Source organism: Phacochoerus africanus, chromosome 10 (assembly GCF_016906955.1).
Source record: "Phacochoerus africanus isolate WHEZ1 chromosome 10, ROS_Pafr_v1, whole genome shotgun sequence".
In the NCBI taxonomy this organism is placed as follows: domain Eukaryota; kingdom Metazoa; phylum Chordata; class Mammalia; order Artiodactyla; family Suidae; genus Phacochoerus; species Phacochoerus africanus.
The window spans coordinates 43,637,251-43,654,450 of NC_062553.1; the positions used below are offsets into that span (position 1 = coordinate 43,637,251).

Below are 17,200 nucleotides of genomic sequence, written 5' to 3' on the forward strand. Positions count from 1 at the left end.
GCTACTACTATAAAGACGTACAATGACTCTGATATACCAATTATTTGTAAAAGACCCCTATCTCATTTGGGAAAGAAGACACTAGTCATGCTAATGTAAGGAAGAGAAAACTGAGAAGATATTTGCATGGAAAAATTAAATGTAACATATTTAAAGAAGGCAAGGGGTAGGGAGTTAACCAAATTCAAGTGACAATCCTCAAATGTAAGTCAATAAAACTTTGCTCTTTCATTTTCTTCACCTTTTAAATAGCAGTTTAAAATTTCCCTTTGAAATACCAAGTTTCATAATTTTCCAACTGGAAATCTCAATAGATATCCCGGTATAGTAAAGAAAAATATACACATAGAAATCATATGATAGCATTTGTACAAATACAGTGCCCCACACAATCCCAAGATGGTTTATTGGAGACTAATGCTTGAGATATAAAAAGACCATTCGTGCAAATTATTATGAGTCCATAGAATCAGAGCTACGGAGTCACTGTTGAAGTAGAAATATTATTATTCCAGCATTGCTACCATATTTGGTCTGGTGTGTCTTACCATGACTGTGATAAAATACATTACTATGAAATATGTCAGCATGAGAAATTAATCTCTGCCTCATTCTTATCTAGAGTTAATCTTGACTATAACCACTCTAAAATAACAAATACTGCTGTTGAAAAAGCATCTAACACAAGTGCTTTTTCAAAACACTTGCAGATAAATAAACTTTGAGAAGAGGCTACGCAAATGCAAAATCAACAGCAGTACAGCTCCCTGCTACCTGCCAGGTATGCCAGCCTCCTCCCTGCCCACCCTGTGGGGATCAGCATGCCAGCCACATGGGTCAGCATGCCTGTCGCTAAAGAACTGAGAAATCCAAAGTATAATAGTTGGAAGAGTCACTCCAAAGCCACAGAGAAGCCCAGAAACAGTGTCAACTGATCACAACTCTACCACAGAGAAAATACTTGATAGGATCCTACCAAGAACTCTTAAAATGTTTTCAAAAGTGACATGCTTATTCCAGAATTAGAAGAGAATTAACTTTCACTCTAAAGGTAAAGGCAGAGCTAAAGATAGCAAAGCTGAAGATGCTAGAAAGAGGGAATACATAAGTTGAGATCTTTTACAAATATGAAATATTTTAAAAATATTAAAGATAAAGCAAACTATTTAGAAGGAAGTTAAAAAGACTAGCATAAAAGAATAATTCAAATGAACTAAGTCTATGAACAACTTTTATAAATTGATTTTTTTGTAAGAACAAAAACTGACACCAAAATAATATGGACAAAGATGAAGTAATGAAGACTTATACAGATGGCTACTTATAAAAGGAGGTAAAAGGGTATTTGGAAAATGTAAACACTTAAAAATCAGCAGACCCAGATGGCATGCATACTAAGGTGTTAAGGGAACTAGCTAGTGTACTTACTGAGCCACTTACAATTATTTTTGAAAAATCTTGGAGAACTGAGGAGAGATCAGAAAATTTAAAAAAGGCAAATACCAATTTTCAAAATAGGGTAGAAAGTGAATGCCTTGTAAATGCTTTTTAAGTAATAATAAATCTCAGTAAAAATTTAGAATATTTTGAGAAAAGCATTCGAATTTCTAGGAGCCTTACGACATGATGATAACACGCAGAGGGATGTTAAAAAAATCATGCCAAATGTGAATCTATGTGATCCTGAATCTCATCAGATGTTATATGCCAAATTATTTATTTTTGGCTTAGATAATAAACAATCATGGACTATGTCAGTAAGTGGGTATTTCTAACGAGGTATCACCAGGGAGAATGCTGAAGTCCACTCTAAATTAAAATATTTACTAATGACCTAGAAAAAGGAGGGAGTAGCATACTGGCAAAATAAACAGTTCTAAACTGAGAACTCCTTTTAACAATGGGGCAAAGCAGAAAACACTACTAATATGGATATGAAGCAATTAAAAATGTAGATTCAAAAAATGCTTCAAAAAACATTAAAGTGAAAGAACATAAAAGATATAATTTAATGAAAAGAGAAGTTAACTAAAGATGATATAAGAAAAAAGTAGATAACAGATTAATTCTTATTTCTTAATCCATTGTCCCAAACACACATGAAGGCTTAAAATCAAACAATTAATCAATCAATCAAAGCACCACATTATGGATCACTCAGATTAGACCATACACAAAATGGTGCTTAAAGTGCTGGTCTCCTGGTACCATAAAGATGCAAACAGAGCAGAAGGAATTGCAAACAGAGACAAATGAATGGTGATTTGTAAGGAAAATTAAATCAGTAAAACATGAATGGCTTCAACTAAAAAGTTAAGAGGTAGAATATGACCTTTCACACAGGAACTACATGAAAACTGGAGATCTGGAAGGACAAATGGGAAGCCTACACTGAAATGGCTACATATGATGTGCGAGTGAACTATCAAACAGTACACAGCAGAGAACTGGAAGGAACGAACGGAACAAGTCAGCATCCTTAGTTCTTAGCAATTCTGTGAAACTACTTGATTTTCAATTATTGCATAAACATGTAGCTTATAAGGAAATCTTTCTACTTAGTCTGATTTTCCTTTCTGCTACAACTGGAGCTAAAAAACTTCAGAAGGGACAAACACCAGTGGCCTCTATTCCAAAAGGAGTGACATTATACAGTTTATAAGATCAAATGAATCAAACTCAACAGAGAAGTTGATCATACTACAGTGAGTATACACTACAGTGAATTCCTGTGTACACGGAAATTCAGGTGAGTAAAAATATTAGCAGCCTCACTATGGCTCTTTCAGATGAGATAGTAACAAGAAGGAACAGCAAATCCTACTTTGGGAAGGTTCATGGGTGTCCTCAGACGGGTTCGGACACTCTTCATCAGTATTCGCTGCTCTGTTGGTAGTAGGTGATACTTCATAGCTTCAATGAGGTAATCTTTGCAAGCACTGCTGTTCTTGACCAGCGCTTCCTCCTCAACCCTCTGGAAGAAGAAATCAATGAGGGGATAGCTACTTCATGATAAAACTGCCAAACAACTGAAGAAGAAGATAACTGGTTCAGTCTAAAAGTTAAAGAGGAAAGTTAATAAGTACCACTAAGAGAGAAGTAAATAATGCCAAAAAATGCTCAAGTATCTGGTCTGCAGAGGAAAAAAAAAGATGTAAAAAAGAAGAATTGCAATGAAAATTACATACTTCAATGTCAGCTACAGAATAATCTTTAGATAATATGATGTTCATCTATTTCCTAACTTTTTTTTTTTTTGTCTTTTTAGGGCTGCACCTGCAGCATATAGAGGTTCCCAGACTAGGGGTCGAATCAGAACTACAGCTGCTGGCCTACGCCACAACCACAGCCATACCAGATCTGAGCAGCATCTTTGACCTACAACACAGCTCACGGCAACAACCGGACCCTTAACCCACTGAGCGAGGCCAGGGATCAAACCTGCGTCCTCATGGATGCTAGTCAGATTTGTTTCCACTGAGCCATGACAGGAACTTCATATTTCTTGACTTTAAAATCAAGCCAAATGATAAAAATTAGAAAATTTAGGAGTTCTTGTTGTGGCTCAACAGCAGCGAACCCATATCCAAGTGGACGTGGGTTCAATCCCTGGCCTTTCTTAGTGGGTTAAGGATCCAGTGTTGCCATGAGCTGTGGCGTAGGTTGCAGACATGGCTTGGATCTCATGTTGCTGTGGCTGTGGTGTAGACTGGCAGCTACAGCTCCGATTTGACCCCTAGTCTGAGAACTTTCATATGCCATGGGTGCAACCCTTTAAAAAAAAAAAAAAAAGAGAGAAAATTTAGATAATGAATCCTTCAGATGAGGAAGGCAATATTTATAAAGACATCTTTAAAAAATAAAAATAAAAATCTATTTTGAAAAGGGATTCAAAACACTTAATAAAATGTGCCTACCCCACAAATAAATCTTGTCCTTGCTATCCTTGACCTCAAGTGCAGAACAGGTTTTTTCTGTTCATTTCCTTAAAGGCAGAGTACCAGTGATCATAGAGATTACAACAAACAATGAGGCTTTAAGAAATTATAAAATGCTCAGATCTAATCTCTCATAAATAAATATTTCATTAAATGGTTTTAATCATATACAAAAATGTTGAAATGTTTCTAGTAGAATGCTAATAATAAAAGAGTAAATTTAAAATTGTTCAGAAGTTCCCGTTGTGGCTCAGTAGGTTAAGAACCCAACTAATATCCATGAGGATGTGGGTTCAATGCCTGGCCTTGCTCAGTGGGTTAAGGATTCGGTGTTTCTGCAAGCTGTGGTGTAGGTCACAGATGCAGCTTGGACCCCGCACTGCTGTGACTGTGGTGTAGGCTGGTAGCTGTAGCTTCAATCTGACCCCTAGCTGGGGAAATTTCATATGCTGCAAATGTGACCCTAAAAAGAAAAAAGAAAAAACAAAACAAAAAACAAAACACAGCAACATTGTCCATTGCCATTTATTATTAATTTCAAACAACCTGGTTTTCCTGAGCTTAGAAATGAAGATCATGGGTCTGTATCTTGCAGCTCCTACCACATCGTGTCATGGGAACCTACATGCTGGCAGACCAGTGACATGGTGCCAGGCGTATTCATGTGTTCTGCAAGTGCTTTTACCTGAACTAAATATTCCCGAGGAAGCAAAGGTAACCGTACATGTTCCATCAGCCGAGCCATAAATTCTTGCCTTACATCCTTGTCATGATTCACCCAAGCTATAACTGCTTCAAATACCTTGCAGAAAACATGGGGAAAAGAAGAATAGGCAATGATTTATGTACCAAGGCATATGAATAAAATAGGATGAGGTAACATTTTATATACAACTCTTCCTTGATAAGACATTCAAGTTTAATCCATGGCTCAAATTTTTCAAACGACTTGCAATATACTTAAAAAGCCATCCATTCCATTTCTTTCTTTGTCTCTTTCTAAAAATTTGGCACTTAGTAAGTACTTTATTTTCTTCCAGTTTTATTAAGATATAATTGAGAAGCAACACTGTCAGTTTAAAGTGTAAAAACATATTGATTTGATATACTTACATATTGCAAAATGAGGACCACCATATCTTCAGCTAACACCTCCATTATGTCACATAATTATCATTTCTTTTTTGAGTTGAAAACATTTAAGAGATACTCTAAGTAACTTTCAAGTATATAACAGTATTGTTAATTACAGTCACCATGATGTACATTAGGTCTCTAAAAGTTATTCATATTATAACTAGACGTTTGTACCCTTGGACCAACATCTCCCCAATTCCCCTACTCCCAGCCCTTGGTAACCACCACTCAACTCTTTCTATGAGTTCAACTTATTTTGAGCCTGTACATAGCTGAGATCATACAGTATTTCTTTGCCTGACTTATTCACTTAGCATAATGCCCTCAAGATCCATCCACATTGTCACAAAAGGCAAGATTTCCTCATTTTTGTGATTGAATAATATTCCATTGTGTGTATACACCACTTCTCTGGCCCCTCATCCACGGATGGACACGCAGGCTGATTCCATATCTTGGTTACTGTGGAAAATGCTGTAGCCAACATGACAGGTATCTCCTCAAGATGCTTTTTATTTCCTTTGGATAAATAGCCAAAAGTGGGATTGCTGGATCACAGGACAGATCTACTTTTAATTTAGTAGGTACTTTCAAAAGGACTTTTAGTTCTTTTATATATTTAGTGAGTACTTTTTCCTTGGTATTTCCGAAGTATCTCTCCAAGTGCCTTATTTAATTTTCTTGAACTTGAGTGGTAGCAGAGACAATTTGATAATATATGACCTAAATCACTGCTGACACCTTTCCAAATTGGATCTGGTTCTACTTAGATTTAAATCTCAAGTCCCATTTGAATAAAGCTCCCCAAATAATAAAGCAGTGATGTCTGGAATGAAAATCATGTACTCTTATCAGCAATTCATTTTTTGGCTTTTTCTTCTGGTTTACAAACAAATGTTGGACCATATACTTCTAAATTAAGGATCTTCAAAATAGACTGACTCTCTTTTGTCATAATAGTAGAATATATTAAAATGTATTTTTAATTAAGAAAATTTAAATAATAAAGGCATTACAACATATACCTATGAGAAAGCTAATAAGCTAATCTGAAGACAATATTTGACTATAGAATTTCCTTCCAGACTGATGAATATATTATAACCCAATTATTTTTAAAGGCTTGTAGAAAATGTCTGATGACTGGGAGTAAAAATAGGTTATTTTGATGTGGGAATAGGAGAAACTAAAAATAATCTACATTATAATTAACATGACTCTTTAATTCATTCAGTCAACAAGTACCTCTTCGTGCTAGAAGCTAGACATAAAAACCGTGCTGTCAATTCCATCTGCTAACTAGTTCTCAGCTCTGCCCTCTCTTCTCCACCCATTTCTACCATCTTATGTCACTTCTATTGCTCACTGGTAACTTCGACACCCTCCTATCTGACTCTCACCCCACTTTTTGTCTATTCTGCACAGCATCACTAGAGAGCTAGTCTCCAAAAATGGTCCCTATAAACCACTTCTCCAGTAACCACACTTTATGTGGTAACCACCCACAGTCATCCGAGTTGGCCTGTGTAACCAGCAGAAGGTTGTGGAGGCAGCCTGCAGGGCTTCTGAAGCTGGGTCATAAGACACCTTCAGTTTCTGCTCTAATCTCTTGAAATATTCAGTTGGAGGAAGTCTGACTACTGGACAGAGTATGTTATGAGAGACCCAAGCTGGTTACAGAGAGGAAAGTGAGAGGGGAGGGAGAGAAGAGATACCAATCATCTCATAGCCCAGGAGCCAGACAGGTGAGTAAGGAGCCATCCTGGGTGTTTGGACCCACTAGATGCCATGAGCAGAAGGAATGAAGCCTCAGGTATATGGCTCCAGCAGGACCATGCCATCTGTCAAGCCAACCCCGTGAAGCCCCAGCCCTGCAGGAATTCTGCCCACAGAGTGTGAGCATAACAAAATGGTAATAGTTTTGCATTACTATATTTTGGGGTGGTTGTTATGCAGCCGTAGAAAACCAGAACAGCCTCTGTGACATTTCTACAGGGAAGGCTCAGGTGCCAAGAGGTATGAAAGAATGATTGCATTCAGTTGGTTCAGTACAATTAGAGTTTAAAGTGTATTTAGCAGAGTGTAGGAGATAAGATGTGGAGATGACCCAAAATACCTTCTTAGCCATATTAAAGAAAAAAATTGACTTTATCCTAGTGATGAAGAGCCTCTGAAGTGTTGAAAAATCCACCCAAAGAGTAAAACCTTCTCCCTCCAGTAATATGTCAAGTGGCTGACACAGGCAACCCTAAATGTAGAGATGGAGGCTAGACACAGCTGCACAAGGCTCTGGAAGGGAACTAGGAAGCACGGGGAGGGTGTGGTAGGAGCTGCAGGGGCCAATCTAAAGGAAGAAGTTCAGTCTGGAACTAGCTAAACTTTGCCGCCTGGGTGACTTCTTCCAACTCACGTGGTGGTGAAATTACTTTGGACTGAGAAAACTGTGTTTAGATCACAGTTCTTCCAGGTATCGAGAAGTGGGAAGAAACCCATTTCCCAAAAGGCCCTTTGTTTCAGATTGTTTAATATGTGCAAGTTCATACTTATAGGGTCAAGTACAAAACTCTGGTGTCTAACAATTTAGGAAAGCTTCTAAGGAGAGAGGATACAAAGTCACTTACACAACTAATAAGTGAACTAACTGAGTTTAACTTCCAGACCAAAGATCACTGGCTGTCACTACACACATAGGATCCCAAAGTTACAAAAACAAAGCAAAAGAAAGGAAAGAATACTGTATCACTATACACTGAGAAAAAGAAAATACACTTACTTTCTCTTCTGAGGAAATGGTGAGTTTATCACTTGAGATTAAGCTGCACACCTGTTCAATGCCAAGGTTGAGAAATTCTTCACTAAGTACAACATCGGCGAAATGTTGCTCTGTTTGGAGGTCACAAAGAAAATCCATTAAGGCCAACATTCCATTATCACAGTTTCAAACTACCTCTAAAAGAAGTTTTTCTTAGTTTAACCTATGCATGAGAAAATCAAGTGTGCTTCCTCATGGCAAGAACAAGACAAACCCAAGTAAACTCACCTGCAAAGTGAGGACTAGGCAGAAGCAAGGGTAGGAAGGTGACCTTAGTGTACACTCAGGTGAATCACTTCTGTTTTATAAGGTGGTAATATTCAACTTCTACCTATTCCTTATCTGGTAAGACTATCAGCACTGAAATTCATAAAACCTTTTGATTACATAAATCAGATAAAGTACATTCACACACTTGAATGTATCACATAAAACATTAGAGGGCTTTAGAACAGAATGGGGTAAGGAGAAGAAGGGGCTTTATTTGAAAATTAAAGACCAAAGAAATCTTAGATGTTGGTCAGTCTGAATATATGACCACCATTTAAAAAAATTGTTTTATTATATAAATAAGTCTGAAGTCTATGAAAGCAGTTGACTTGGGGACTACCAGTGAAATTAGTAATTCTTAAAACACTTAAAGAAAGAAACCCTTTCTGTGATTTCACAAATATATCCACTCTCCCAAGGGGGTGGGACTATTAGTGTAATCAGTGACTTTAAAACTTAAAAAAAAAAAAAAAACCAAACCACCTAATCATTCACCAAGTATCCTTTCTTCCAAATCCACCTCTCATTTCAAAGTGTGAGCTCACGAGGAAATGTGGCAGTCAAATCCCAGCTCTGTGTAAAACCTTGGGCTAGTTTGTAATTTCTCCAAGCCTTGTTTCCTCATCTATAAAATGGGGATAATAAAAATACCCTATCTGACAAGATTGCTGTGAGGATTAAATCAATTAATGGTTTGTAAGCACCTAGAACCGTGTTTGGTAAAGAGTAAGGATTCAACAATTTAGCATTTATTGTATTGTTAGTTCTATGTTCTAAAGTAAAAATCTGGCAGGAATCCTAGGTATTTTCTAGGTCTTTACAATTAACTGTATTCTAATGGTAATTTTTTTTTTGGGAAAAGGCTTTTCTATGGTGAAATAAGATTCATTTCAAATACGTGTTTCAATGTACCATAAAAAGGATTTGTTTGCTTCCCTTTCAGAGGACACAGGGCAATCAATGCTGCCAAGATTGAAGAGATCAACAGGACACGCCAGGAGGCTGCAGCTTATTCAAGCCAAGCCTTACAAGTGGAACCAGTGCTAGGGTAATAAAATCTCAGAGTGGGTGACTCTGAGAATTAAAAACCCCAGGGGAACCCAGTCACAGAGAGATCCCCACAATATCGTGAGATTTACCTCCAGGAGCTGACCAGTTTCCACAGGAAATATCTGAGATAACGCCCCTCTGGCTTCTGGTGTGGGAAGGAAAAGTGAAATAATCTAAAACTCCCAAAGTAACCTGTTCTTAACCAGGCCTGTCCTCAGGAGAAACTGGTTAAGCAGAGCCTCATCAACCCTGAGGAAGGAGCACATCCAACCCTACCCTGCTCCAACCATCTTGTCCCATCTGAGGAAGGAGAAGGAAGCTGAGAAGCACTCATGAAGTTCCCATGCAGAGCCAGAGGATCATGAATACAGAGCCCTACCCAAGCACTGGACAAGGCTTCTCTCCTCGCATCTCACCACCACGTCACCAGAGGCCTGTTCGCAATAGTTTCTTTCACTGGTACATTACGCCTGACTTTCAGGAAGAAATTACAAGGCATTCCAAAAGGCCAAAAAGACAACCTGAAGAGACAGAGCAAGTGCCAGAACTGGATGTGGTAGCAACGTTAGGTTTATCGGACTGGGAGTTTAAAACCACTATGAGAAACACACTAAAGGTTCTAACAGGATGAAGCAGACAGCATGCAAAAGCAGATGAGCAGTGTGAACAGACGGAAAGTCTGAGAAAAAAGCAAAAGGAAATGCTAGAGACTGAAAACACTCTAAGAAAAATCAAGAATCCCTTTGATGGCTTATTAGTACACTGGACACAGGTGAGGAAAAGGCTTCTGATCTTGAAGATAATGGTGGATACAGGTCATAATACACCGGTCAAAACCCACAGAATATACAGCCTAAACAAGCTCTAATATATACTATGGTCTTCAGTTAATAATAATGTATCAGGAGTTCCCGTTGTGGCAAAGTGGAAACGAATCTGACTAGGAACCATGAGATTGTGGGTTTGATCCCTGACCTCGCTCAGTGGTTAAGGATCTGGCATTGCCGTGAGCTGTGGTGTAGGCCACAGATGCAGCTCAGATCTGGCAGTGCTGTGGTTGTGGTGTAGGCTGGCAGCTATAGCTCTGATTGGGCCCCTAGCCTGGGAACCTCCTTATGCCATGGGTGCGGCCCTAAAAAGCAAAACAACAACAACAACAAAAGGTATCAATATTGGCTGACTATCTGTAACAAATGTACCACACACCAATGCGAGATGCTAACAGCAGAAACTGTATGGAAAGGGAGGATACAGGAGGAACTCTCTGCACTGTCCATTCAATTTGCCTATAAACCTGCAGCTGCTCTAACAAATAAAGATTACTAGAAAAGAATGCACTAATAAAGAATATGAATGATTAACTTGTAATGAATCAAAAGTCAAAATGGAAAAACTGGTTTTGAAAAACTATAAACTGAGGATTAAAATTAAATACCCATTTTTAAGAAGTATCTAATCCTCATAACACAGTATTACTTCACAATAGTACTTCAAAACCTAGTGGGGGATTCTTTGATAAGGTTACAGATTTTTTTAATTGTTTTTAATTTTTTTTAATTTTATTATTGTTAATTTACAATATTCTGTCAATTTCTGCTGTATAGCAAATTGACCCAGCTATACATTTATATACATTCTTTGTCTCATAAGATCTTCCATCATGTTCCATCACAAGTGACTGGATATAGTTCCCTGTGCTATACAGCAGGACTTCGTTGCCTATTCACTCCAAATACAACAGTTTATATCTACTAACCCCAAACTCACTGTCGATCCCACTCCCCCCTCCACTTGGCAACCACAAGTCTGACTACCCTCCACGTCCATGAGTTTGTTTCTGTTCCGTAGATAGGTTCTTTTGTGCCATACTTTAGATTCCACATATAAGTGATACAACATGGTATTTTTCATTCTCTTTCAGACTTATTTCACTTAGTACGAGAATCTCTAGTTCCATCCATGTTACTGCAAATGGCACTATTTTGTTCTTTTTTATGGTTGAGCGGTATTCCATTGTGTATATATACCACATCTTCCTAATCCAATCATCTGTTGATGGACATCTGGGTTGTTTCCATGTCTTGGCTATTGTGAATAGTGCTACTATGAACACTGGGGTGCATGTATCTTTTTGAATGAAAGTTTTATCCGGATATATGCCCAAGAATGGGATTGCTGGATAATATGGTAGGTTCTATATTTAGTTTTCTGAGGTACCTCCATACTGTTTTCCAGTAAATTGTAAATTTACATTCCCACCAACAGTGTAAGAGGGTTCCCTTTTCTCCACACCCTCTCCAGCATTTGTTATTCGTAGACTTACTCATGATGGTCATTCTGACTGGTTTTAGGTGGTACCTCATTGTAGTTTTGATTTGCATTTCTCTAATAATTAGTGATGTAGAACATTTTTTCATGTGCCTGTTGGCCGTCTATATGTCTTCTTTGGGGTTATAGATTTTAATAAACCATCATGATTAATTACAAAGGTCCCTTCCTTTCTACATCTGAAATATGATCCTACTATTTCCTGACCTCACAAGAAGTTTACATTAAAAATTATTTCAAAACTTTTTATACATAAGAAATAAGGCAAAACTTTTTTCCAATTGTTGGACTGGCTTTTTATAGAATGAACATAAGAAAAGCATATATTCTTTGTATTTTAAGTTCCAAAATAGAGAAATAAATTCAACTTAGTGAAATAGCATATAAATAGCATATAAATGTAAGGATATTTATGACAGTAACTTGAAAATTCAAATATAAGTACATAGTAGCTACTGAACAAAAGACATCAGTATAAACTTATTTTTTCTAGTCATAAAATAGTTTCACTTCCAAACATATGTCTCTAAGGGTTTTATACCATGCTTCTTTTATTTAAAACCTGAATCAAAGAAAGACATTGCTGGCCTCCGTATACTTTTCATGGGGGAGAAAATCTCTAGTGATAAGGAACACAACAGAGACAACATAACTTTTCTATATCATGACTATGCAAATTACCCAAGCCTCTGCATCATCAATTGGAAAAATGGACTTGCTAAAGATAGGGTCTTTTAAAAAATAATTACATAAATTTAGAAGTAATGGCATTAGTGAAGTCTATGCAAAGTCAAGTTTGGGTTCTAAATTCATTGCGTACTCTTTACTAGTGATCAAAGGAGGTTAAGAGAGCAAGGAAAGTGATAACTACTACAACTGCATGGCTGGCTCTCCCATATCCTAGACTGCAAAACCTAACTGTGTTCATCATATGGCATGTTATACAGGGGACTGGAGCATAGAGGGATGTTAGTATCATCAGGGCTCCTGGAACCGGTCCCCCAAGGACACATAGGGATGACTCTATTGCCAAAACCACAGCATAGCTATTATTCAAACAAATGAACCCCACTCCCATCACTAAGCACCAAAAACTACCCTCAAACAAAAAGTAGAGAAAGAACATTTCCATATTTTTAAAGGGTTCCAACTTTCACACACATCTACTTTCTACCTGAATAACCTCTCCTTAGTAAAATCTCTTGGTATTGGTATCTAATGTTCACCCCTCCATATTTAGTTTTCTTTGGAAAGGGTTTGGAACTATGTGAGCATTACTGAACGTGGAGGGCAGTGGTGGGCAACATCAGGAGTAAATTATTTCACTGTAAAACCTGCCCTTCCTCTCTATATCAACAGTATGGATCTTCAAATATCTGCTATTATTAACAGACAAGCAGTTCAGTAAGACTTGCTCTAACAGACACCCAGATATCCCAGATGTCTGGCTCAGTCACTGGAAGACACTATAAGGCACCAATTAACACTTTGAAATGCTTTGGTTATACAAGTTTGTCCTGTGAATAATATTCTTGATTTAATACCATCTAACTTGATTGAGCACTTACTGATTCTCCCCATGAAACGTGAAGATTTTACCCACTTACCTAAAACAACTCATACAATTTATGTGGCTTGACTTCATCCCACAAGTCAGCAAGGCTCATGAATATCCCAGGGCTACAATCCCTGGGCTACAATCCCTGGCCCAACCCTCACTAATTCCAGAATGGCTTACACTCGACATTGCCCACTGTCTGCTATTTTGTATGTTCTGATGCCTCCACCTACAGTTCCTATTGCTTCTCATCAGTCCATGCTTGCTCTGCATGATCCTACCAACCTTAACGTTTTAACCAACTCACTCAGTATCACACTAAAAACATTCAAAGTAGCATCCATTCTTTTTGATGAGATGGAAAATGGGATTGCTTCCTTAATTATTCTTTCTGATACTTGGTTGTCAGTATACAGAAATGAAAGATTTCTCTGCATTAATTTTGTATTCTGCAACTTTACCAAGTTCATCCATGAGCTTGGGGTCTTAAGGATTTTCTATGTATAGTATTATGTCATCTGCAAACAGAGACACTTTTACCACTTTCTTTCCAATTTAGATTCCTTTTTATCTTTTTCTTCTCCAACTGCTGTAAGCTAGGACTTCTAAAACTACATTGAATAAAAGTGGTGTGCATCCTTGTTCCTGATATTAGAGGAAATGTTTTCCAGCTTTTCAGTACTCAGTATAACATTATCTGTAGGTTTATCATATAGGGCCTTTATCATGTTGAGGTATGTTCCAGCTTTGCCCACATTTAGAGGGTTTTTGTTTTTTGGGTTTTTTTTTTTTTTTTGTCTTTTTGCTATTTCTTAGGCGGCATATGGAGATTCCCAGGCTAGGGGTCCAGTCGGAGCCGTAGCCACCGGCCTACGCCAGAGCCACAGCAACGCGGGATCCGTAGAGAGTTTTTATCACCAGTGGATCTTCAACTTTATCAAAAGCTTTTTTTGCATCTATTGAGATGATCATATGGTTTTTATCCTTCAGTTTGTTAATGTGGTGTATCACATTAATTGCTTTGTGGATACTGAAAAATCCTTGCAACCTTGGGATAAATCCTACTTGATCATGAACTATGATCCTTTTACTGTATTATTGTATTTGACTTGCCAGTATTTTGTAGAGGATTTCTGCATCTATGTTCATTGCTTACATAGGCCGATAATTTTCATTTCTGTGATATCTTTGGTTTTGGTATTAGGTGATGGTACTGGCCTCATAATCAGTTTGGAAGCATTCCTTCTTTTGCAATTTTTTTGGGAACAGTTTTAGAAGGACAGGTGTTTGATATAATTGACCTGTGAAGCCATCTGAACCTGGACTTTTTTTGGGGTGGGGGTTAAATAACCTGATTCAGTTTTATTACTGGTAATTAGTCTGTTAATATTTTATATTTCTTTCTGGTTCAGTATTGGAGATACTACTTTCTAAGAACTTGTCCATTTCTTCTAGGTTGTCCATTTTATTGGTGTATAGTTGATCATGGTGAAATAGTTGCTCTTATGACCCTATGTATTTCTGTGGTGGTGGTTTTAACTTTTTACATTCCTGATTTTATTGATTTGGGCCCTTTTTTTCTTGATGAGTCTAAAGTTGTTTATCTTCACAAAGAACCAGCTTTTAGTTTCAAAGATCTTTCTTTTCCACTTTTTTTTAAGCTTCTATTTCACTTCTACTTTGATATTTATCATTTCTTTCCTTCCACTAACTTTGGGTTGTGTTTCTTCTTCTTTATCTAGTTCCTTTAGGTGTAAGGTTAGGTTGTCTATTTGAGATTTTTCTTATTTGCTGAGGTAGGCTTGTATCACTATAAACTTCCCTCTTACAGCAGCTTTTACTATGTCCCGCAAGTTTTGGATTGTCATGTTTTCGTTTTCATTTGTCTCAAAGTATTTGAGTTCCTCTTTGATTCCTTCAGTGATCCACTGATTGTTTGGTTTAATATTGTTTAGCCTCCAAATTTGTGTTTTTTTGCAGTTTTCTTCTCGTAGATTTCTAGTCTTATAATATTATGCTTGGAAAAGAAAAGGAGGTAAAAGACCTTGTACTTGGAAAAATGCAAGACACTGATGAAAAACATGAAAGATGATACAAGTGGATGGAAAGATGTATCATGTTCTTGGATTGGAAGAATCTTTTTTTAATGTTTTACTCAAGTATAGTTGATTCAGAATGTTGTGTTAAGAGTCAATATTTCTTTAAGTGACTATATTACCCAAGGCAATCTACAGATTCAATGCAATCCCTGTCAAAATACCAAGGAAATTTTTCACACAACTAGAACAAATAATTTTAAAATTTATATGGAAACACAAAAGATCCTGAATAGCCAAAGCAATGTGGAGAAAGAAGAACAGAGCTGGAGAAAGCACTCTCCCTGACTTCAGACTATGCTATAAAGCTACAGTAATCAAAACAACATGGCAGTGGCACAAAAACAGAAATAAAGATCAACGGAACAGGACAGAGAACCCAGAAATAAACCCATGCACCCATGGTTAATTAATCTTTGACAACAAATGCAAGAATAGGATTTTAAAATTATCTGTTCTAGTTGTGTGAAAAACCCCCTAAGTATTTTGATAGGGATTGCACTGAATCTGTAGATTGTTTTGGGTAGTATGGTCACTTAAAAGAAATTCTGACTCAACACTTTTCTTTCTCACTGGGGACAGAAACTACTTAGGCTTATTTAGTTTGGGGATGTTTTGTTAATTTCTTTGTTTTAAAATTATCACTTGCTAATGTTTCAGCGTGGTTAAAAACGTGTTTTTTGGTCATGGGCCTAAGACATCTCGCATTCTTGCCTTCCCTCCTTATGCCACAAATATTCTCTATCCCTCCACAAATGAAAAGTGACTTTGTGGGAGTGGTGGGGTCCAGCAGCATACCCTAAAGGGGCCTGGAAGGTCTGTGTATTCACATCAAGGCTTAGTTCCTGGATCTACAACCTCCTCTCCATCTTTACTACCCTAGTTTTCACTGTTACTAACTTCACCTACTCTTCCAGTCCTCTACCCCACAATGCTGACAGATTACACTCTGTTTATACCACAGAGCTTGCACTGTGGCATTAGTGATTTACCTCTACTAGTTTACTGTGCCACTGAGTAAATGGCATATTCATGACATAGTCCACACTACCGGGAATCATGCCCCATTGCAGTTATGGGATTAGTTCAGAGAGAAAGAAGAGATTATCAAGTGCCAGTGTAATTAGATTGGCTCTACTCAGGGAGTTAATGCATTTTATCATCTTGACTTCAGCAAACAAACATCTGCTATCCTCCCAAACTGCCCTACCTTGCTGGCCTTTGTACCAAAGTTCTTTAGGGCAGATCTTAATACTCCACACAAATTGATGTACTCACATCACAGCCTCTGGCCCACTTTTAAACAGATTCAACCCCAACCCATGTACCAGCAACACATACCAGCAGTCCTCTAAAACTCATATTGGTTACTTACTTTGGCCTGTTCTGAGTTTTGCGGCTTGACTTTTCAATCATCATGCATCTTTTCATTGATGAGTTTGGTTCACCTCTTGGTCTGATGCTCAACAAAGATTCTCTGGCTGAGTCTGCTGATTAGCTCCTCAAAAAAATGAACATCTTCTGCTGGCTAAACTGTCTTTAGCCACTGCTTAAGCTAAATCCAGAAGTACCCGGTCTGAGATACTTTAAATTAGTACTGCACTCCACTGGTAGTCATCTCTTGAGCAATCAAGACTAACACCACCTACACCTTCCTCCTGGCACCTGCCTTACCTCCTGTGTTTCTTCTGGGCCTTTTTTTTTTTGTCTTTTTGTCTTTTTGTCTTTTCTAGGGCCGCTCCCATGGCATATGGAGGTTTCCAGGCTAGGGATCTAATTGGAGCTGTAGCTGCCGGCCTACACCAGAGCCACAGCAACGCAGGATCCAAGCCGCGTCTACAGCCTACACCACTGCTCACGGCAACGCCAGATCCTTAACCCACTGAGCAAGGCCAGGGATCGAACCCGCAACCTCATGGTTCCTAGTCAGATTCGTCAACCACTGAGCCACGACGGGAACTCATTTCTTCTGGGTCTTAATGGCTCTATTATCCACACTGACCCCAAGGCT

General features: G+C 37.9%; 1 protein-coding gene across 2 annotated transcripts in view; it reads right to left on the reverse strand.

The window, feature by feature from the left end:
* KLHL2 (kelch like family member 2) overlaps positions 1-17,200 on the reverse strand; it is a 124,701-nt gene that overhangs the window by 19,882 nt on the left and 87,619 nt on the right. For both annotated transcript variants that reach the window (XM_047798218.1, XM_047798219.1), the window contains exons 6-8: positions 7,849-7,958; positions 4,624-4,740; positions 2,825-2,974 (exon numbers count right to left, since the gene is read on the reverse strand). In XM_047798218.1, the coding sequence (XP_047654174.1) occupies positions 2,825-2,974; positions 4,624-4,740; positions 7,849-7,958 (377 nt within the window). The remainder of the gene's footprint in view (positions 1-2,824; positions 2,975-4,623; positions 4,741-7,848; positions 7,959-17,200) is intronic.